The sequence below is a fragment of the Bombus fervidus genome, chromosome 1 (genome assembly GCF_041682495.2).
Source record: "Bombus fervidus isolate BK054 chromosome 1, iyBomFerv1, whole genome shotgun sequence".
In the NCBI taxonomy this organism is placed as follows: domain Eukaryota; kingdom Metazoa; phylum Arthropoda; class Insecta; order Hymenoptera; family Apidae; genus Bombus; species Bombus fervidus.
The window spans coordinates 9397749-9423357 of NC_091517.1; the positions used below are offsets into that span (position 1 = coordinate 9397749).

At 32.5% G+C, this 25609-nt stretch overlaps 1 protein-coding gene across 4 annotated transcripts in view; it reads right to left on the reverse strand.

Annotated features, from left to right (window-relative positions):
- The window catches only part of LOC139997895 (uncharacterized), a 203810-nt gene that overhangs the window by 75768 nt on the left and 102433 nt on the right, over positions 1-25609 (reverse strand). For all 4 annotated transcript variants that reach the window (XM_072021951.1, XM_072021943.1, XM_072021961.1 and 1 more), the window contains one exon: positions 4890-5110. In XM_072021951.1, coding sequence (XP_071878052.1) covers positions 4890-5110 — 221 coding nt within the window. The remainder of the gene's footprint in view (positions 1-4889; positions 5111-25609) is intronic.

Here is a 25609-nt window from a genome sequence, read left to right on the forward strand (position 1 = left end):
TTTATCTTCTTATTCTTGGTGGACTCAAATAAAAATTCTTTTTACCAGAATTTTTCATTTACATTTTATTATTTGATGACAATCTTGGTGTTACAATTAAAAAGAAGATAATAAGGTAGGAATAGAATCTTAAATATTTTTCACTTATTTTTATATAATTATATGTCTTATATAATTATATAATTACATTCTTGAATTTAGTTACAGTTTCTTCTTTCTTCATATGTGTATAATATTTGATTACGAAATAATATTATCTTATTTTTCCTCCGCGTATTATGCGCTGGTTCAGTGCGGGTTGTAATTATTGTTACGGAAATCAAGTGTCGACTAAAAAGCACTGATTGACGTTAATTTGCAAGTGAATCGAATGAAACCAGTTCGAGGCGAGATTCATTCTCATTTCACACGTTGACTGAGCAGTCCTAGCAAATTTACCTTAATTTCCCTTCACATGCGTAATACAGGACCGTAAAAAATGCGACCCGTTCGCGAGAACGACTGTTAAATTGAACGATCACGATAGTACGTTTCTGTCGCTTTTTAAATCCAGCAGTCAATTTGTCTGTCGAAAATGTTCAGTGAATATAATGCAATTAAAGTAAAGTATTCGAGTAATTTTATAAAACAAATATATCACAAAGACAAAATAGATAATTATTATATTTTACATAAATTAAAAGCCAAAAACACAAACTTTTATGTCTTTTTTATTTCATTTTGAGAAGCGAACCTTTTATCGTATAGTAACTTCCTACTGTAAAAGAATATATCTCATTTATCAGAATTTGTATCGTAATAGTATTTATTCCAAAATGAATTTGCAAAGAAACAGAAATGAATAATAGTTAATTTGTTGCAAAAATAAAATTTGGTACAGCAGTGTCAAATAAGACGGATTGCTCAGAAAATATCTGTTTCACGGAGATTTTTAACTGAAGAAAATCTCGTTGCATCATTTTCTAATTTTATGGAGGGCTTAGAGTAGTTGAATGAATGAATTTTAATCATTGTGTTAAATATTCAAAAATATTCCAATCTTCACCTTTGGTGCGACACGTGCAATAATTTGAGCGTAACGTACGTGAACTATGGCAAAGTGAATAATTCAACTTTCGCTAGATCTAATTAATCTCTTTGAGACGAATTACTTTCAATTAATTTCACTTTAGAGGGAAGTAAATGTAACTGTACTTCCTTTCATTTCATCTTTGTTAATGTTGCACGAAATTTGCGCACGAAACACACCATGTTTGTTATCCCTAGTTTCATTTTCAATTTGCAAATTGTCGATTCGATCTGATTGTTCGACAGTATCTGTCTTTCGGATTAACGCTCTCATGTCATCGTGTGAAATAAAAAATACAATATCTTCGTGCAGACTCGAATGGAGCTATTCGAAAAATCCCTCTCTCGTTACCTTTTGTTCTGTTACCAATATATTGACCGATTCCACCAATTGAACTTTTTTACTGTTTCGTAGAATATTAGTAAAGCTGATTCTTGATGAAAGGAACTATACTCTTTGATAAGTTTGTCAATTAATCTAGTACGACTTCCTAGTAAATTTATAGCATCGTTAAATTCCTTCGCCAGGTACTTGAAATTAGTGTCACTTCAAACATATTTTCGATAGAACATCGTCTTTATAAGAAGGCAATTTCTCACCAAGTATATAATCGTAAAACGTTCAAGAAACTTGTCAAAATTGGTGACACGTTTTGTGCACGTTCCTGTCACGGATATCACGTACTCGTAGTTACGTGCTTGCAAGCACAAAACTTGTCCCCATCGGCTAAGAAAGCTGGAATTCTATGTTATAGGGCTTTACCTCCATGAACAAGAAGCTGTATTACGCGCACGGTGAATGTCTAAAAGAAATAGAAGTGACGTTTAACACATCCTTGATATTTTCTCTTGCATCATTAATGTGACGAAATGTCGACTATTTGGACATTTCTATTTAAGAATTCCACCGGGAGAACGATTTCCAGAAATTTTACAAAGGCAATCTAAAACTGTGTAAAAATGGAAAACGGAGGAATTTCTTAACAGATATAATATAATTACGATTCACTAAAGGAGTTAGCAAACATATGATTTGATATTATTTTGTTTGAATAATTGCATCTAAAACTAACGTCTTCTCGTGCCAATCACTTTTTTATATGCTTCTTTGTAACTTACAGAAACTATTTTAATTGTTTTGAGTGTTTTGTAAAGAGAATCTTTTCTATTTCCTTAGGAAAACCATTTTCCTTTGTTTCATGTGTAAATAATATTTTTATAATTACACCTACTTTTACAGGGGAATAGGAAATTAATTTAAGGAAATGAGTATCGTAAAGGGTCGATAACGATTATTTAAACTAATTAAATTAGATACATTTGAATCAGAAGTAACAAAATCATTTTTTTGCTCATTTTTGAGTTGTATCGGTAAATTGGCTGGCCATCAATTTCCATGTTCAAGCAATTCGCCGCGACAAGTGCTCGCAATTGATTTCCATGGACTGAAACTTACTTCTAACCCAGATATCGATATTAATCCAGGCTTGATTTAATCTTCATGCTATCAAGAATTTTAATGCTTCTGAACAATTTCGATTCCCACCGTTTGGTACGTGACTAATATCATTTAGTATTACAACTAGTCTGCGGATGTATATGCAAATTTATATCTTTACGAATATAGTTAAAGAAATGAAATTTAGGTATCACAGAAAATGGTTCCACTTACTAGATATTATAGAGAGTACTATATTTTTTGGATATTTTATATATCTTTGCAAATTATCTGCATTCTGTGCATTTTTACATCTTCAAATGTCCTATAAATGCAGGAAAATCCAGAGTTGGATTATAACACACACACACACACACGCGCGCGCGCGCGCGCGCACACACACACACGCACGCACACGCGCGCACACACACACACACGTATGTATGTATACATTTCAAATTTATTATATAAGCTCCTGAGAAAACCTACTGTACACGTTTTTTAACGATCAAAAAGATATTTAGGATTATAAATTCTACGAATCTATTGGACATTAAAAGACTTCGAAGATTTTAATTAAATTTCTAAGGACAAATAATTTTTCTTTGTTACGAATCATTTATTAACCTCATTTCTACTTCCTTTCATTTCACATTCACTTCTTCTAAAAGGCTATTATTATATTTTCATATCTTATAAAACATCATATTAACAATTTTGTTTCAAATTGTACCTTTTTAAATTGAAATTAATTTTAATTGAAGTATTCACAAATTAATACGATTTTATTCTCTAATTGATGGAGTTTACTTTGAATTAATGAATTTTGAATTGAAAACGCCATTATAATATAACAAATAGTAAGGTTTATAGTAAAGCTATCAAATGTTGCACTGTTAATTAGTCCATTTATTTTATTGAAAAACACTTTATTCTATAGGTACTACTTTATTCTATAGGTCCTGCTTATATCTTTCGAAACTAATATCTGCAAGAAATGTAACATATTTTTTGCATATTTGGAACATATCGCGATAAATCAATGTGAATATCGAACACTACTTTTCCAGAACAATTTTATTACCGAAAATATTTCCGAAATTTATTAAAAAGCGAACTTCTAACATCTAGAATTTCTATATTTAAAATCAACTTTCGCAGAACGAAATAAAATTCTAATCTGCGTACCCTTCGTTTCCGTCATTCGCGAAGTATTTTCCTGCCACCACCCTCGTTTCACTCGAATTCATTTTCCACTGGAATTGGTCTGTTAGTCGCAACGTGTCGAATTAAAATTCTCGTGGGTTCTATGCTTCGTACGGATTATCGCCCAAGTGTTGCCACGATTATTCGGTGCGCGTTTCCCAGGCAAAATTCACTTTTGTCATATCTTTCTTTAAATTTGAACATTTCCCGGGAAGGCGGAAGAAGAAAGCGGAGGCATATAGAAAGAAGATAGATGAGAAAATAGTGAAATCTTGCTGCGGTCTTGCTGCGGAAATTATTTTTCTGCGACAGGTATTCATAACGAGATCTATCACTCCTGAATTTTCTGGTTATGAGAATCACTTTAATAATTTGTAATTTTTCAAAACTATATTACTTTAAAAAGAAATTCTCGGTAATTATTGAAACAATGTGTTTTATATTTTCCATTCTTAAATAGAATTCTGAAAATAAGTTTTGTTCTTACAGTTCGATTTAAGATTATTAGATTACATAATAATTATTCTTGAACCAGAACGAAATTTTTTCATACTAAGTGCAATATAAGAAAAACAGTTTTTTCTCTCCATAATCTGAAAAATGTAACTGCATGACAATTTTCCCCGTGCCTAATTCCTTTTTCGCAAGGATACTTAAAATACTCCTTTCTTTCCCAAAATTACGAAATTTCTCAAAAATCAAAATACGCGATAGAACAGTCAAAGCTTCAAAGACCGCAACAGGATGAGAAAAATGCATTATGAGTCACATGATGATACAAAATGATTCAAATTAATGAACAATGTTTCTAACAATTACGATATTGATGAACTTTTCGCGAACGAAAGGAAACATACAAATCCAGCCAACTATTCGAAGAAATCAATCATCAGTGCCACAAGAAGTCCATCATCGATGTTACGAATTCTGGAGAAATCATAGACCAACCCGTATAATCGATCTACAACCCGAATATACACATCGAGTCCACGCAATCTTGGCTGACAATTTAGCCAACGATCCTCGATAGAACTCTAAAACGAGGACGTGCTCTTGATCTTAGAGCTTCGTCGCTCGACGTACAAGGAAGCGTACGGTGTTTGGTAGGGAGGATCGTTCCAAGGGAAACACCGATTAAAACCGTAAAATAAGGAGAAAAAGAATCGAAGTGACTCACCGCGTTCCTGTGTGGCCATTGGAACGTCGCCCACTGCTTTCTTCGTCTTCGTCGTCTTCGTCGTCCCTCGAGGTCGCCAATGAGTGGGGAACAGAAGAGGGAGCACTGCTACCGGAGTCGGGCCCTGGGCCCATCCTCGAACCGGAAGCACCGCTGCAGCCCGCCGAAAACGTCGACAGACCACCCCCTCCCTGGCCCTCCTCGTTCTCCGCACGATCCACCTGAACAAATTTTTAAATCTATTAATTTTTTAATGGCCTTTATTTAGATTACTTTTCTGTTTGTCTGTCTAGATGCAATTTTATAAGCGAACAGCTCGAAAACTGAAATTTTCCTCCTTTGTTCTCTTGAATAAGCTTTTTGGACGAAAAAATTTCTAATGAAGGGGAGCCAGGCAATTCTCTTATGACTACGAGGTAAAGATGGGAGAATATTTGGCTTAAGTCACGAAACTGTTAAAATTCTGGAAATCTGGAAGAACTTCCAAACCCTCCAGGTTTTTATTTTTAGTAATACAACTTCAACAATTGAGTGATACCTTGTTATATGGTTACCGCGTGTACTCAACATATACAAGTTTCCCCGTATATTATTATTATAGTCGATTACTTAATGATATCTGATTAGGACAACTATTTTCTTTTTTTTAATACGTTTTTAAATAAAAACCAGCTTTTTTATTCTTTTTCATTTTTTTATCTTACTCTCGCTTTTATTGCGTAATATAACGATCGATTAAAATCTGGCAGACAAACGTGTGCTATGTGGTTTTATTAAGCCAATAATTAATTAATCCGATACCATTGGTTCTGAAATATCTTCAATTAACGAATCAGCAACTGACAGCAATTCGAATTTTACCAAACGAAAGTTAAAGAAGAAATGTCAAGAAGAATGTCGTTTACTATAACGAATCGGGTAGTGCAAGCTCTCCACGAATCTTTTCGAAGCTTTCACTCGAAATGACCGTTGCCGCTTGTTAGTACTATCATTAATAAGCCTTCGGGGGTTTGGATGAGTGGTCACGTTTTGGCGAAAAGTGACTTCTCCTCGATAGTTGGCGAGAACAATTAAATTGCTTTAACCCGTCGCGGTCGACCTAATTTCATGAGAGGACTATTAATTGAACGCATTATAACTTGAAGCAGCGCTCTGTTTCTATTAGCTCCTGGCCATTATCAAAATCTGTTAGTAATAATTAATTTATTAAACAACCACGGAAGGACGAAGGGGCTAAGCAAACGAATTGCGTTTGACTATACCGAAGGCTGAAGAAACGTCTAGCACTAACTATGTGACATTTTTTAAGTTTTCTATATAGGACAAAATATTTTAATACTTATGTATCGTAAGATCATGGATCAACAATAACAGATTATAAATAATCATTGCTCAAAACTCTTAAGACAGTTATTACGTTTACTTCAAAATTGAGAAAGACAGTGTGTAAATTATGTTCCGATAGCTCATTTATAACTTGATACTTTATACGATAAAGAAAGTATACATTATTATGTATTACATTAATAATTTTACTGAAATAATTAGTAAAATTGTTAATAATTTTACACCAAGTATTAAAGTTTTATTAAAAGATAAGACACGTCCTAAGACTTTTGAATAAGAATGTAAACTTAAACAAGTCTAACTTATTGTGCTGTATTTTTATATTTACTGTATTATTTTTATAAAAAAAAAACAACTTATTGCCCTATATTTGTTTTCCAGTTGTTAGCTAAATCGACTCTCAAATGGTAACTGTGAGAATAGAACAACTTAATCAGCGAAATAGATTGATCGATTTTGACGATTAACTTTTCGCTTTTACCATTGAGGATGAAAAATTAATTGAACGACCTAATTAACTATACAATCACACAAGGTGATGTAATAATATGAGTAAAACGCGTTTGGCTATATTTGAAGTATCGATCTCTCTATCAATAAAGTGTGTGCACTTGATGGTTTCCTAGTTGCTTTATTGTGTGCGTGGATTACGTCAATTTTTTCATGTTTCACTGCGTTACAATGATTCAATAATGTTACATAGAACCTTCGATATTTTCAATGGACTGGTTTATGTAATATTAGCGTTTAAAAATATACAGTAGAAAGGAACTGATCATAAATTGTGTACATTTTCACATTGCATAACATTTTAAACACTTTTAGGTATCGAATAATAATTTCACATTTGAAATGTGATTTTAACATTCGATTATAATTTGATATGTATATAGTACACACACCACCAGAGGAACATCTCGATTTTCAAATTTTAAATGAACGCACGAAAATTTTATATGAATTTATATCAGTGACTAAAATTCAGAAATAATGAAAACAAACAATCGCATTTGTATTTTGATGCAGAGTAAATTCAAATCGCAAGTTTGTGGAAACATTTTAATCTGCGTCATGAAGAATATTCAAAGTTTCAGATTTAAAATGAGTCCATGAAAAATTGTAATTCTTTACATTAACGATTAATATTCAGTAGCAATGAAAAAAAAGCAATTTCACTTTAAAGCTTAAATTCATGCTCTACCATTATGAACAGAATTTAACTTATCGAGAACAAAATCGAATTTAAAATTGAACATTATCGAGGACAATTTACGTACTTTTTTCAATTTCTAATATCGTCTGAGTTTTGCAGAGCCTGTGGTATATTAACTGCTTAAGTTTCAGCGGAATTCGTTAGGAAATGCGATACCATCATTCGCGTTATGGAAACTCGTTCATTTGCCGTATAATAAAACGTGTTCAGAAGCAAGCGCGGGTGCAGAACTTGGATTTTCTCTTGCTCTCGGTCAAAGGAACTTTAAGCTGCACGTTAAACGCGAATTGAGAAACTTTAGTTATCGCAATATACGCGCAACAAATTCGGAACAAAATAGAATTTCGCGAAATAATATTTCTAATTTTACGTCTCATTTCACTTATTGAATCTACAAAATTGTACACTATTCGCCAAATGAAAATTGAAATCATCAAGCCAGATAACGTCAATGTAGATCGTAGATCAATAATATGCGATATTAACAATAACATAATTATGGAATGATTAGTCTTTACTTTAACAAAACATATGCCTATTTAACATCGACTGTGTGTCTCAAAAAGACAAGAAATAATATTCTAAGGAAATAACAAGTACACTGAGGTCGACAATTAATGTCCGAAAATAAAAATTTTGATTTATTCATATTCAGTGGAGTTGTTTGAAGTGTTATTAATTCTTTTCGTGGAACGTTCACTTATATATATTGTTGAATTATTATACTGTTAAATCTTAAGCAAATTCAACCTCATAATAATTACATCTTAATTTCCAAGATAATAGATATGAAAAATAATACTATTATTTATGAAAATAATCCCGAACGGAAAAGGGAAGATAATTAACTTTAGCAGAATCTTTCGTTATCCTTATTTTCCTTATTCCTGTATCATGCAGCTGGCGTAATATTTTACTTACACAGTGGCTTTAAATAGACACACTGCGGAAATTTCGTCCGTGTTCGAAGGAAACTGCTGCAAAAGCTGGTTTCATGCTTCGGAGGAGATCTCGATTGCCCACAACAGGACTGTGTGTCTCGCAATTTTTTCGCTCATGAACTTAAAACGTTCTTCCTTCTTTCAATTTCCCTATAGCAAATTTCCTGTGGCAAGTCTGCATGATTTTCTAACATTTTAAAAATGGGATTTTTACTTCATCATTCTACTTCCACACTAAAGGAAAACATCTATGCTATTTAGTTCATTGCAGGTTGAAAAGTGATAGCGGATTTGCTTTGTTCGGTATAGAAAATATACTGTACCCCAGAAGAAAGCTGTAGGTTTTCGTGAACACAGCGTTGATAAATTCATAGGTAGGATACTGAGTTTCCAGTCATGGATAATCTTTACTCATTACACATTGATTAAGAGAGTAACTGTAAAAGAACCAGTCTGGGAGGCAACAATAGGTAAAATGTGAAGATTTTTTTCACGAGTAATTACAACGAAGTTCCACTGTAATTATTGTTGCAAGAATATTTATTATAATACATCTAGAAGTCTAGATTTCAATATAAAAATAAAACTATCATTAAATATGTTACGCAATAAGAGTGTAACGCAACGCAACGAAATGCAATGCAGAGCCTAGAACGAAGAGTGTCGTTCAAAAATGTTCTTTTCTTCTATTTTATAATTCTTTTCACTCGCTGCAGGCAAACACCGTACACTTTCTTAAAACAAATTTAATCGCGTCAGTCCTAAAACCATCAATTATCGTGCTTCTTTTATTCACATCCGAGTCTGAAGCGTTCGGTCCATCCACGCACATGTAACATTCGAAACTTAGTGTCACTTATTTTATACTGAAACTGTTATGATCGTGTATACTCAATTATCTCGGTGAATTGTTAAAGATATATCTACAGAACAACTGTAGAAAACTGTATTTGTGGAATAGCTTCGTTCCACGATCTACAAACATATGAACGCGCACAGTAGCGTATAGAAACTTCAGGGAAATTTCTCATTCGATGCTGTTCCAAAATATACGTATGTGCTTCACAGATTACGCGAACCACGATGTCCTACATTCGAATGTTCAAACAGATCCAAAATGCTGGAATTTGATGTGTCGCGCGCGTGTGATCGAGGGATTATTAATCCCCGAACGGCACACGAGAAATCGCGTCGCGTTGATTCACGTTAAGCTTTATGAAAGGTGTCAGAAGGTTGACTCGATACGAGGTGAGGACACACCGTTGCCTTTAATACGACATTAAATCCGAGAGGTTTGACGGCGCGACGAAGTCTTCTGAAATTGACGAGATGAAAGATTATCCCGAGTTAATGCTAAAGATTAAGTTGTGGAAAAACGTGATGTTTATTTCGGGCGTGATTTTTTAGATCATCCTTGATTTTTTAGCGATCAAGACAGAACTGAGGTAAAGTTATCGTTTAATGACTGTGATGTTAATTATAATTAATATCATTTAATTTTATTTCTATATACATCGCTCATAAATCATGCAATTTATAGTGTATTTAAAACGATGATAAGACAAGATATTTATGAAACGTTTGTGAAAGGAAAATTAAATGATAATATGTGTGTAAAATCTCTATAAACATCGTATAGAGAATAATATTTCATTCGATGTAGATGAAAGAACGGAATTGAATTTTTCTCAATTCCAATTTGTAATAATATTATTATTGTGTATAAAACATTTGCGTTTAATGTATACCATAAGGTTAGAATAACCATCCTTAAGGCAAGAAAAGGTATGCTAAGTAAATCAATAATCCGCTATGCCAAAGAATCTCCTTGTAACAGACATAAAATATGATATACGAGTATAAAGTAAATATTATTATGATTTCAATGTATACTTAATATCCCATAAATATCACGAGGAACACAGAAAGGAAACTTATTTTTGCGTTTCATATAAGCTGTAGTAAATATTAGGTCGTCCGCAAAGTTTCTTTCGTTTTATAAGGAAATAATGCAGGCACAACATTTTCCGTTTTATATTATTTTATCAAATTACGTATTCATTTTGTTCTATCAATAAAGATCACAACGTTTGATAGATTAGGTTTCATGTTTGTATAAGAATCGTTGTCGTGTCTGTAAAAGAAATACACTTTCCGGACAACCTAATACATATCCAACGGGATAGGTCCAAGAAAATAAGCAAATCAAAGCATAGAAACTGGAAAATGTTCAAAAATATTTTGAATCATATTAAAGTACTACTAAATTGTACGAAAGTTGTTACAGACGCGTCTAATTGATAAGTATATAAATGCTATAATAAATTCAGTGATGCATATTAATAAATACATATGCTATAATAAATACAAATACGTTTTTACAGTCAGAACAAATATACTTTCTATAGCTACTGTACAGCAACTAACATTTAAACTGTACAAAATTCCAAATTCCCTCTTGTAAAATATATATATCTGGAGACACCTCTAACAAAAAGTGAGAACCCTTTGAAAGCAGTGTGTGAACCGAGTGTTCACGGCACGTGTTAAAGCGAGCCTTCATAATCGCCAGGCTGTATCTGCAAAGAACAATGGACGTCGGATCTGCAGACAGCACGTTTAGGTAGATTCTAAACAGAACCTCGGCATCCATCACTTCTTTTTGCAGCAGCGGCGAGTCGTTGCCTGGACAACATTGTCCACGACTTGGTTGCGCATCGATGCTTGGTTGTTCTCAGAATGAAAATCCGCGACATGAGACGAGACTGTGATTGTCTTCGGCAGAAACGAGCGTGTGTAACGCGCATCGGGCGTTCTGTTGTTTCTAGCAAGAGTTTCACTAGGTTGAAAGCTTCACGAAGAGTGAGCTTGTAGTTAGGCGTTCGTTGGACATTGAGTAAATGCAATGCAAGACATGTACGTGCAGAGAAAGATATGTAATACATACAAGGTGTCCCATTTAAAACGTATGTCTTTGAAACTATTCAGGATATTGTGTAAAATGTTCCGAACAAGAGTCAAATGATTTCGGAAAGGGCTTAACATGTTGTCAGTAGCTTTTTGTAGAAACGCAGAGGATACATATGAATTGTTCACAGAACAAACTGTTTAACTTCACCTTTTCAAATTTTCGGAATTTTACTCCAAACGCGTTTCATTGTTGCTTATCTTATATAATTTCACCAAATTTTCCTACTTTATGTTTCTGTGTGGGGTTAATCGATTTGGCAGAGAAGCGATTTATATGAAGCTCAGAGTTATTTTTTTATAAAACCATATATTTTTTAATACATTAATCTTGACATCCCCTGTAGAATGTTATAGAGTTATTTATATTGAGCAAAATTATTACTCAGCAGATTTTTAAACAATTATTTTGTGAAACCTATCGTATGAAAAACAAGAGAAACAAATACAAAGGTTCCATAAAAAAAATGAAGTTGGTCTTCGTATATCCATCAAATTATGGATCCCTCGAAACCATTCAATAGAACTTTTGTGCGATACATTTTCTGGTATCATAAATAGTTTCGGAGATGTTTGCTGGGATCGATTTAACTGGGATACCCTGTACGTACGTATATCACCCTGGATGAAGTAATGCAGTACAAAACTACGTTCGATTTGTAGATGAAACACGGTTTCCTGCATCGTACGATAGTTTACAATGGGTCGGTGGGTTACCCAATTAGATTTACGTTATGTTTAGTACAGAACATTATCACTTATCTATTGCATGTATGCCGAACATTGTCGACTAAGTATACTAGGTATATCACTGCACGTATGATATGTGTAATAATATTAGTGTTATTTGAATGACGTATTTTACGTCAGCGATAACTGATTACACAGTTATGTTAAACATCAATGGGTACACGCTATTATTTCTTTGGTAATCTCTGTATGAATTTATGGATGGATTTTCTTAATGGCACCGATAGCCGACGAGATTTAGGAGACTTCATGGGAAGAAGGCGAACTCAAAGTATGAAATTTCATCTTCAGCGATTCATGCATTCAGAAGATAATGTATTTTCTGCATAACTGATCGAAAATCGGGACACTTCGGCGATGAATTATCATGTACATGACTCGATTGTGTGTAATAGATACGACCCGCCACTTTGTCATACTTAAAAAAAGACAGTGCTAGTGAAAGAGAAGGTTTAATGAAAAGAAACATATCGCTTAGATAATGTTAATGCAATAACGGAATTCTTTCTTTATTTTCAATTTTCATTTAAAATAATTTCTACCGATGTAATTTTGAGGTTTTTCTGATTAAAACAAGATCAAACACGATATAATTTGAAGCATACCTTTTATATGTATTATATACATATAGATAAAATGATTCTATATCCAACGTTGGCTGAATCGTACATGTATTGTCCCGTCTGGCTTTTGTGTGAATCTATTACCATTGCAGTCTACCATCTTCACAAAAGACTGGAATTGTCACTTTGTGAATAATGTAGACATTGGCCAATTGCCAGTCGAAACACTGAAATTTAGTCGCTTGATTTAGCGACTGAACTGGACTAACGTAAACTCAGCTTAACGTCTAAGCCACATGGATCTTTGTTTTTCAGCGCGGAGAAGCTAGTAGTTTAATGCCTTAGTACGTACACGCAGAATGAGCTACAATGATTTTGGTACAGTTGGAAACGTGTTAAACTTGTGTACTGTTTATGTGGATCTGGAACCACCAGAGACCGCACTGGAGTAAACACAGTGTAACCACTAATAAATCGAATTGCAGTGGTACCTGCTGAAAATAGGCTGCGGCATTCTAGATTCGAACCGATAAACCTGTTCTTATGAGTGTACCGACATATGCAATTATTTGTTATATTCAAACAGATCCTACGTGTTAAAGAAAAAGCAACTGAAATTGTTACACCTAATTCCTGATATGTGTATTTCAACTAATAACAAGAGCTGGAAAGTATAGCTATCTAATGAACCTCTTTTAATTATTGGAACTACTCGGTTATCCGAACTGCCGTATTTTCCGATCTGTTTGGATAAACGAGTTTCTATTACTATGAACTGTATGGTAAAAGTTTTTGACGTACAAAATTCGAATACTGATAAAAGAGGCAGCATTAACGTTCATTAAAAAATATAACAGTCGTTCAACAAACAGTATGAATGAACCGTAGTTATTTGAATAAACCGCAGGTCCGTTTTTCAAAAACAACGTAAATATTCCGAAATACCCGATGGTGGTTCCGTTAATCGCGTTGCGTCATTGTCGATAAACAACCAGTGTTATTTTACGCGAGAGCTCTAAGCTTTTCTCGTAAATCGAACGACGAGTGGCCGGATAAACGAGGATATCGACTTCTTTACCATAAAATCTAGCTTTATTTTCACCCTAACTGCAAGCTTTTCGAGTATAGAAGGGAACCGCGTAAATTGGCCAAAGGCCTCGAAACTTCCGTTTCACTTAAGGCCGATTTGGCGATCGCCGTTTTCGTCGAACCGAGCTATGCATCTGATTGGGCGAAGCCAGAGATTTCATGCTTCACGGGAAAACTTTATCGCGTGCATCGATCGACAAGAATATTGTAACATACATATAGAGTGGCTCACAAAATTATTCTAACACTTACCACGAAAGATTTATATTAATATATTATATTATGTGCATTACAGAAATCTTTTTAAAATTTCGTTAACGCTGTAATGAGACACGATTATAGTGATTATAATAGTAAAATTTGAAACCAATCCGAAAATGTATATAGAAGTTACAAGAGATTTACTGCAAATATATATTTAGTGAAAAATTAATACATGGTGTAAATAGTTAATAATCTTAATTATTGATGGGCTCATTAAATATTGTGATGTATTAATATAAGAAATAATTTTTCGAATATTTTGGTGATCTTTGTGAAGTATATGAATATTTGTAGTAGTATAGGCATGCGAATTTTCTAATCTCTACAGAGTCAGCAGTATAAGTAAATCACATATCAAACTACATGCAGTGAAGTTTCTTTTAAATTTTAATAATTCACGAACTATGATGTAAAACATTCGACACCATGAAATATTTTTATCGTCAATGTAGTTTTTAATTGTACTGTAAAAATTGCAGTCATTTAATATTGATCGAATAAAACATTTCCAACATAAAGTAATTTGGTTATAAAATTAAAGTTTTCTTTAAAATTAAAGGATTCTTAAGACTCCTAAGATTCTTCTAATAGGTCCTCCCTTGTTACTTTCAATATACTTTATATATATATATAAAATTCTAAAGTTATCGCGACATCGATAAAGCAAATTGATCACTTTTCTTTTTCTTGTTCTGCCACGTTTCCACAATTATACAGTGGTGTGTGAAAGTTTCCTGCGAGATAGATTTTTCACTTCGAGTTTCAAACGCGATATGTCCGCCAATATACCAAAAAAAAAAAAAAAAAAAAAAGGAAAATGTGATCTGTATAAAACCATAAATCCATCAACAATATACGATAAACATAAAAAACTTTTCCAATATTCGACGGTAAAGAAAATAGAATAGTACGTTGCAATATCTTTCAACGTTGATGGAAAAATTATTTGGCACCTATAATAACATTCGTCATGAATTTAGCGAACACTTTTACTTAGTTTTCGAGAAAATCTTTTACACGTGCTGAGCTACCATTTTAAATAGGAAGTTTAATTTTCGATTCTGGATCGTGTAACACCGGAAAAAGAATAAAACGTGAAAGCTTTTAACACTCATGATTGAAACGCGATCAGGCAAAATTTTTGTACCACTTCGGCCTACTTCTTAAACGCGGAGCGCCTTGAGAGAACGTGTTATGAATATCTCTTTGAAAATATTGTTTGGTAAGTTAATATCGGGACAATTTAATTTCTTATTTACAGCGGAGAGTTAGATTCGATTTTAAAAGGAGATTCTTCGTGAGTATAAATGCGATAAGAATTTTACGTAACGATGTCCTCTAAGTTCTCATTGTATTTTATAAACTGATAATGATACTGAAGAAATGACTAATACTTTAACCGAAAACTAAATCTATGGCATACAACTTAACATCTAGGAAGAATAGAAATATCAAGCCATTCTGTAGTCATATTATTTCCTATTTTACACATTAAATTTTTAAACCGAGATGAAAGAATATCTATAGATAGGAATTATTACGTTGATGCATAATAAATGTCGCTTTTCAACAAGGTCTCTTTTCGACAATTATCTTCATTTGGGCATTATGCTGTTCGGAAACTTATTATTGTTTTACTTCTATCTTATTTTTAAGCACAATTTCTATTGATTTATATTTTTGAACAACTTGCCTGCAACTCGATACTCCTACAATATGCTAGTTAGTATTAAAATAAGTACAATAGTAGACTAATTATTGAAATTATAATAATTTATTTTTTAAAGTTGGAGGTATTTGATAAGAATATTGTGAAATGTTAGCTCTTTATTCACCAAGTTTTATAAAGTTTCCATAGACACTTTACGAAACTCTGAATAAACCTACAACATAAAACCCTTTGATCTCAGAAGTTTCATAAGAGAAAAGCCAGATCACAATCTACTATTCTAAAATTCTAGTGTCAGCATAAACTAACTAAAGTTGCGCCGAAGAGCAAGGAAACTTCGCCTTAAATTTGTTCCTATAGAGTGGCACACCTCGAAAGTTTTTACGTCCGAATTGAATATCGAATCAAGTCATATGAATAAAAATTAAGTTTTCGTAAGCTTCTTAAAAGCGAATATCCTACAAAATAGACAAACATTATATATATATCGTATGTAAATTTCATCAGTTAAACAAATTTAAATAAAGTGTTTGTAACGTTCTAGATTACAATAAACTATGATAATTTTCATAGTTCAAAGTATCGTTAAATATTCACTATCATACATCATATCGTCAATAATACATTAAACTTCTACCAAACATATTGTTGAAACATATTTTGCAGGTTTTCGTGTATATTTATATACTTCATGTGTATAAATGCTTTTTGTGCGTTTAACATGCATAAATATCCTCGGTGTAATTATAAGCGTAATACACCGAGGACCAAATAAATATTAATGAATCATGTCGCTCGTTCAAGCTACGCTTTACCAAGACGATCTGAAACATTTCCTGGTACGTGGCGCACTTTACAGTGGCACTTCACATTTAAAGCTCTCCTCGGACACTTGCCTAGAAATGTTGGTACACGTGCATTTAAGGCAACGCCGTCTTAATTGCAACTTCACGGCAGCCCGCAGATCGCGGTTAACCGTCCAAACGTAATAACGAAAACATAGATTCGACTGCGGTCCGAGGAACAACAGTTGTTGACCGACGCCATGGTATACGATGAAACGAGCAGTAGAATGGTGGATCTTTGTTAAGATTATCGGGTCCTAGATCTGTTAATTCCGTCGCTAACTCTTGCCACATTTATTCTTGACCCAATTCCAGCTGAGGACTGCATTACTGATCGAAACTGTTTGCTAACTGATTTGCAACTGTTTGCCAGCTGATCCCGTCAGGTATAGCTGTATTTCGCCCACGGATAGACCATTTTAAACGTAGAAATATTACATTACGGTGATGTCGAAGCGATATTTTGGCATTTACCGATCGTAATATGGAAATATGGACGTGTTCTAACGTTATTGATAATCATATAAAGTTCTCATGCACGTGTACGTGCACCTATTGTATGTAATCACGTGTGTAAATGTTATTGATTTGCTGGGTAAGTTGCGACAGCGTATGGTATTATATTTGTGATTAACTTGCGTGGCTGTTTCATGTCGCATTTCGAGGATCGGTAATGCGCGATATTTTGCTATCAATAAGTGTTTGTTAATGAGAATTATATCAGAACATAATAATTGAGCTTTTTGCTGACTTATTAAGTATCAAGTATTTTGACCTTTCTTGTTAATAATGACATTAACGTTGTTGACGCCGTGGAATTAGTTATGGATTCTCTTTTAAATTGTATGTTATAAACTGCTTGTTTAAAATATGATACAAAATATTCTATTACAATTTTAATAGTATTACAATTCAGAATATTAATTTTATTCGCTTTTTATCGATTAATTGAATTAAAAACAAATAAATTATTATCTGCGCGAGAATTAACGTCTGTAACAAACGCAAGAGATACCAATTGTATAACAAAATGATTAATCACCTCTGCATTGAAAACTATTGTTATCTACTTTTTCATCTTTCATTTAGATGCAATTATTCATTTAGACGCAAGTTTTGGCAACATTTTACGTACTCTGAGTTTAATATTTTGAGGTGTTATATAATAACTACATTATTAAAACTGAAAAAGTTTTATTGTATTAATTTGGATGTATTCTAAATCAATTTTTTTTTTTTTTATGGATTTCACGTTGTCTCATTAATTTAATATGTTTCATTACATTTACTATACTTCATCTATCTTCTCTTTTAATATAATAGATTTCTCGCATGTATTCGAAATGTTATTAAAAAAGAGAAAGAAAAGAAAACATCACGAGTTGGAAAATATTTGAACTTGTATGTTTGCACCGTACACGAAGATTGAGTAATGTTGGTGAAAAGGATATGTTACAACAATGTTGCAGTATTTCGGCTTTATTTTCGGAAACGTGCAACAAAGGCTGAAATCGTTCGCCGAAAAATTGGCATTCCTCGAACAATCGCATTGTAACATACCCGAACTTTTTGCTTTCACTCCATTGTTAAATGACGCGTATCAAAGTGGAAACGGTGTGAGAAGAACTCTTTCCCCCCTACGGGATTCTCTCGCTTTGAAATTTTTTTACGCTTGAAGTTTGTTACGAAATTGGCGAACTTTAGTACAATTTCGCAAATTAGGATTTATTTTCGCTATTGCGTCGAAATTCTCTTCCCTGGGAAAATTTTTTATGATAATTTCAACAGCAACCTTATATATATTGTTTCTTTCGTATACTAATATTAATTGTCTTTCAATTTCGTGCTAATTCAATCGTATGTTAATTGCACGCTAATATAAATCATTCCTCTAACATTTTTATTTCTTACAAATTTTTGCCACAACTATGTTTTATATCCATTATTGCCTTTTAAGAACATACAATGTTGATCCATCAATAATTTTAACAATCCAAACCAATTATCCCGATTTCTACGAGATTATGTGTTTTAATATTTTTGAAAGAAAATATATGTCTTAATATTCTATTTGGAATCAATTTACTAAACTGGATCATAATATTGTGCAAGTATGAAAGAAAAAATAGACATTTATAGATAGTACGAACAACCGAATTGTTATACGGTAGTTATTTAAAATTCGGAAAGTTCAACTTGGCAGACACGATTGGTTCATTGGTTAACCGAATTAAGAATTTAACTTTATGCATGAACGTACGCGAAATCATCGTATTTCAGTTTGTTAACGACCTCGTAGTATACGCGCTAGCAAGCGTCGCGTAATCGTATATTTCCGTTTCAACAATCAGCACGTCGACAAAAACGACATCATATGCTTCGTTGTTTGTAAGTTTATTATGCCGAACATATTCATCGCGATCTTTTAGCAGGTGTAATGTAAAAAATATTGTTAAAGGACGTCTAAAAATCATACATAAATGCAGTAGAAAAAGAAACTATAGGTAGAATGACATAAAGATCGTCAAACATAAACGGGGAAATGTGAAGTAATAATTACATCGTGCGACTAAATTGTTGCTTCATTAATATTATTTCTATGAATGTCTTTACCTGAACTTCTTATCTAAGTTTTTCGTATCTGATTTTTAACGAAAAATAGCATTTTTAACCGAACACCTATAGTCAAGTATACAAATGTCTCTTTGTTTTTCAAACGCAAATATTCGAGTTAGAAAGTAAAATCCGTTTCATACGGATTAAAAATATAATTAATGTAGTTCTAAACTACTGAACTTTAATCCAAATATTTCCTGCAGGTGGAATTGTTTGCTATTTAGTTACACGATTTCGTAATAGTAAAACGTATTAAACGTGTGTATTAATATATTATGTCTAACTTTTATGTTTCATTTTCGTATTCATCATCGATAATAACGACATTTTCTTTCATTTTAAAATGTCTACTTGCCTAAACAAATTAAAATTATATTTGTATTACTTCTTTTTTAAAACATCGTTTTTAATAAACAAATATGTTTTGCTTAAAACCGACATTAGCCTAAAAAAAATTACTAATACCCTGTAACTGCTTTTATCGGTTAAAACTTATTAATTTTATCGATCAGAAGCATTTAATACTCACTCGCTCCGGATTAATTAATATCTAAAAGTGGATTTTAATAATATCAGAATTTCAATCCTTTATGCTTCACTGACACTTCTACGACGATATCGATAATATGAAAATTATTATTTGGTTTTGTTTTCACGGATGAAAAGAGAGGAAAAAGAGAAAGCCACTATGTTCGCAAATAAATTTACAGGAATTAATAATCTTTTAATCTGTATAACAAAGATTTTTATCGTAAACATGTACCGAAATTGACCGCATTAAAAAACTGTCCGAGTGTAAATGGTTATAAATACATATATAGTATATCTTGTCGTTAATAATAAAAACTAACTACATACATAGTCAATATTGATTTCTTTTTGTAACAAGTTCTACTGTCCTAAATTAGGTATCGTTAGAAAGTAATTTTACGAGTGAAAATGTACTCTCTTTCACAGAAACTGCGAACTATGAAGATTGAAAATCCTTAGAAACGGAAGCTAATCTAAACGAGAAAAAGCTAAAAAATTGATATCTCATCAAACAAACTGGGTGTAAGCGGAACTCTGAATTATTTCGTCTAAAAACCTGTAAGAACTAAGACGTTCCATTAAAAATTGGCGATATTTTTCAGTGGAGTCTTCGAATTGTTCATAATACTCCGGAAATCATAATTTTACGCGGAAAGACCTCCAACAAAAAGGGGCTTGCATGGTCTACCATATTCTTTTGTCACGTGACTCTCAGAGACAAATAGCTTGGTGATCCCATTCGAACAATGCTTCGTAGTTTTAATGCTTCTTTCACTGGAAGATGAAAAAGCGTCCTCTTTCTCGCGTAGAACACGCGTAAGAATGTATTCTAAGCATTCCTAGAAATCGTACGAGCCGAGAGTCCTATAATGCGACTCATTCGATATACTCGAGCACCATTTTGGTCAATTTTACTGGCAATTCTCTAGCACTTAATGTAAACGTGGGAATATTCAGTCTTTTCGAGTAACCTGCGTTATTGGCTCAATATCGCTTCGATTGGTGTCTCAATATCATTGAAGAATTCTTAAATTACATTATTCGTTATATTATTATGTTTATACAAAAGGTTGATTATAGGTATATTACAATATACACATAATGATTGACGTGTGATTCTTAATTATTGAATCTTATCTGATAACAAAATTTTGTTAAGAAATAAAACAAATTATACTGTAGAGTATTGTTATATTTAGTGCAGAAATATAATTGTTTAACTTGTAGGAAATAGATATACTCTGGATCAGACAATGTTATTGCAAATGCTAGAAGAACTGTGTTCACATATGTTCATCTTATATTAGGTGTCTTAATCAAGTGAAATACTGCAGAGAAAACTCATACATAAATAGAATATTGTAAAATAATGGAAATTACAATGTACAGAGATTATAACGATTTAATGGTAATTATCGAACACGAAACAAAAAGTTGATGTACATACGATATGTTATAAGCGAGCAGTGTGTGAAAAACAAATTATTACGTGCACAATAAGTTGCAAATCGATTTAAACTAGTCCTGCACATGTGTAACTACTGTTACAAGTGTTATACACGTACCATAATAGTAAAGTGAAGCAGAGGAAGAGGAAACAAGGACTATATGAGAATATGGAAATTAATGTCACGCAATCATTTACGTAACATCATAATTTCAAATAGAATCGTTAATAAGAACTATTTCTGGAAGTACATTCGTTTTAAAGAGTATGATTAACTGCATCTAAAAATAAAAATATTATATGAGACTGAAAAATATAAAATAATATAATGCTTAATAATATAGTAGTAATTGTAGTATCACAATAATTATATGTATTGAATCTAATTCAAATTAATATCCTAAATTATAATTTAATTTTATTCATAAAACTTAGAATATGAAAGAATTTTTCGAATTTATATTTTCTTAAGCAGAATATAAATTAAACTTAATTAATAACGAGGGTCAGCCTGGAAACATTTTGTGTACTAATTTAAATAATTTACGAAAGAAATAAACATAGTAAATCAGCGACATAACGAGCTTTTCGATGTATGTACATATAAAGGTTTTCGTGCAAGCCCAGTCTGGCGAAGAAAATAATTGGCAAGCTGAAAATAAAGTGCCATTCAGAGTGCTGTTGAGACTCGAGGGTATTGAGAATTTTGTATACACTTGTCTGAAATTCTTTGGTCCTCTCGATGAAGGACCTTCTTTCACAGAATTTTTGTCATTTTTTTTTTCTTGTTTTTTGAATGTGCAGGATGATACGCTTTTAAACATACATATATACACGTGTATAGTAAAAAGTATACTGCATGTAATACGTATATTTTACTAAGGAGGCTTCTCCATCTCTCCCTCTCCTTCTACAGCAACATCACATTTTGTTTATTTCATCGAAAAAAGAAACAACTGATAATTCATAGACTTTAGGTACTGCCGTTTCTATTTTTTTTATTTCATTTTTCTTAAGCTATTTTATATATATACGGGGTGTTCTTCGCGAATAGGCCAAGTTGTAGTTTTAAAATAATAGGGAACGAAAATTTCATTCGACAAAATTAAGTGGTTTCTAGTGTTGTATCACATGATATATACATATGTGTGTCCTCGAAACGGAAACAATTGAAATGAAAAATGTTGAAAGTTTTGAGTGGTTCTACTTTGATAGGGAAGAGTTATATATTTATTTAAAGTATTGAAGAATTTATATCATATGACGTTATTTCACGTAAAAAAAATTTATTTAATCCGTTGGACGAGTGAATTGCACGAATGAAAGAACAATAGGAATTGTTTTACAAATTGAAGATAGCATCGGAATAAAAATTTAAGTAATCGAAGGATTTGCGTTTGTAATGTCTGTCGCATACGTGCGCGTGCATCCATATTCAAAGGATGAGTTTGAACAGCCCCTCGAAATCGTATCGTTTCAGGAAGTGGTTCTAAAGCCGGATTCTCGAATTTAAGAGCCACTGCTGCCAATTTCAATGTCGTTTGCGATCCTTGGTAAATCGCAGGGTTTGCGAGTACGTGTCCGCTATTCTTATCGCACATTTTCGACACATTCGAATAAATAAATGGACTATTACACGTATCGAAATTTGTGCGAATCTTTGTAAATATTGTAGTAGTTATAGTAGTTAATAAAATGACACATTTTGTTCTTTTGGAAATTCCTAGTAATAAGAAATGCAAATATAGAGCAGTTATAGCATTCTTTAATTAATTTTTATCATACTAAAATGGTTGATTTACTACTGTTGTAGTACTGTTATATATATATACTATTGTATTTTATAGTAATGTAGGCATAGAACGATTGTCATTTCATTTGTTTGTTGTTTCACCGTTTTATTGTTCCATTTCTTTCTTGATTTATTATTTTGTGATTTTACTGCCCCATTGATTTACTATCCTTCGATTCCTCTGTTTCACTGATTTACTATTCTATTGTGTAACCCTATTGATTTACTCTTCTGCAATTCTACTGCTTTTACTCTTTGACTTACTGTTATTTAATTTAACTGTTGTACAGATTTGCCATTCTGCTAATTGACTCTTTTTAATAAATTCAATAAAATATTTATCAAACGGCAAAAGACTCAGTAACGAAATATTGAAAAAAGAAATGAATTTAATACATTGGTATGTATCCATTCCATTATCCTTAGATAATTTGTTTGAGTTGAATTACAGAAATATTATTCGACAGTAATGCATTAAGAATTGACTTCTCAATGTAGATTTCAGCTCGTGTGAATTTCTGGATCTCTGCCATGTCAGGAAATGTGCAAATTTATATGAAATTCTCCTTTCCTAGTCATTTAACATGAGAACGTTGACGTGCGAGGTGTTACATTTGCATATGAATAAAAATGTAGATGGGAAAGCGAAACAGATGAGGATTTCCTGACATTTATTTCTCTTTGAAGACGCTTCTCTATTGCATCAGCTAGACTCGGGAATATATAACATGCTAAATTGTTTCCAAATAGCAGGTTTAGTTAAAATAAAGTATTATCCTATTGTAGGATCTTACTACAATTAGTTTATTTAGAATAAATGGATTAAACAGATGTTGGTTAAACAGGAAATGATGGTTGTTTAACGTGAACTAATCACAATAACGTATTATAATTAAGACAACTAGATAGTTAATTTGCAACTCTCGTCACCACGCTCCATCCAACGCTCTCTCTTACGCGGATCACACTCTCTCGACAACGCTAACAATACTATCTCCCTGACTTCTCGATTCACACTCTCTGGCTTCTTAACTCACACTGGCTGTTAATTCGCCTTTCTCCCTTAGCGTCTCTTTGTCTTTTGTCTTAGCCCCATCACGTACGTGTTCCGCAACTGCTCTTAGCCAGGATCACGCAGGCCTTTTCCGCGAAACTATTCGATTGAAGGACCGATGATACATTGTTGGGTCTGTCGGCACTTCGGCTTTCTTGCGATATTGTTTATAGTTCGCCCGATATCTCTTAGGCCTTTCGTCCACGATACTACACTATATTAAATTAAATAATATCAAAGTGACAATAAAAGTAGAACATATGAACACTAAAACAAAAATTGAAAGTTGCAAGACGAAATATAATATAAATTATGTTATATTATGAAGATAAAGGAATAAAAGTTGCATAATATAGATAATTATAATAGCAAGATAAAATTGAAAATTCTCATTAAAATTTCTATTTCGAGATATTCAGAACCCTATATTCTTGAGATATTATAGTATCAGCTCTAATTTTATGAAACTCAGTTTGATTAGCTAGTTAAAGTTAAATCGATAGACTAATTACATCTTGGTATACATTTCTTATAACGTTGTTCCCCGAAGATTAATCATACTTTAAAAATGCACTAGAGAATAACTTTAATCAATGTTGTGAATGCGGAGTAGATTTTTGTAAAAAATTTATGTCCTGTTTAAAGAGAAGAAGACTACCAATCGTCGTCAATCAAACTATAATCTATAAATACATAACATCTTAAGCTTGCAGTCTAACTTTATTTAATCAACTGAAATGTCATTTTTTGAAACGAAATAGTCGTCTCAGTTTGATGTATAATATTATTTAATATCTCTTCTAGAAAAGAAAAAAGACATGACGTAAAAATTGTACGTCTCAAAGATACAGAAGTGATTAATAACGAATTAAAATCTGTCAAAATTGCACGATTTTGCTTGAGATTTACGACAGGAGATATATACATATTCATAAGAGTTTTGATTTCAACACGATATTCGTTATCTATTCAAAAAGGAAACGAAATTTTATTAAACATTTGGGAATCGTAAATCGGCGTTAAGCTTAATATTTGACCGCCAATCTATTACTACACTTCCCTCTATCTATCCATTCGCGGAAATTCATGTTTATTAGTACTAATTGCGCAACAAATTATATTTCTCTCTTTGCGAATCAAAAGTAGCCAGAGTGAAACGAAGGAATTAGAATCACATACAAAGGATGTTCCTAAGTTCTCTGTGGGAACTTGATCAGAGGAGATTTGGCTTGCATTAACAAACAATATTTCACAGTTAAATGGAAACGAATTCGTAGCTTCTCTTCAGTAAAAAATTGCTGAATATTCACGTGCGAATTTGTTCGAGCGAACGCGATGTATCTTGAATGATTGGAAACCGTTTGCGGCTGTCGAATCGAATTGCTTTTGATTTGCATTCATTAGCGAATCGTCGAATGTAACTAGCAGTTTGTGACTGTTTCCGACTATTTCAAGCGTATGATGTTTCCATCTAAGAAGATGAATCGCCAGAGTTTTGTTTCGATAGATACGAAAAATGACAAATAACCGATTATCGATGAACTGATGAATTATTATATTATTGATGAATTATAAATGAATAATTCTGTTTCTACATGAGAACTTGCCTAATTTCTATATCGATCAATTCTA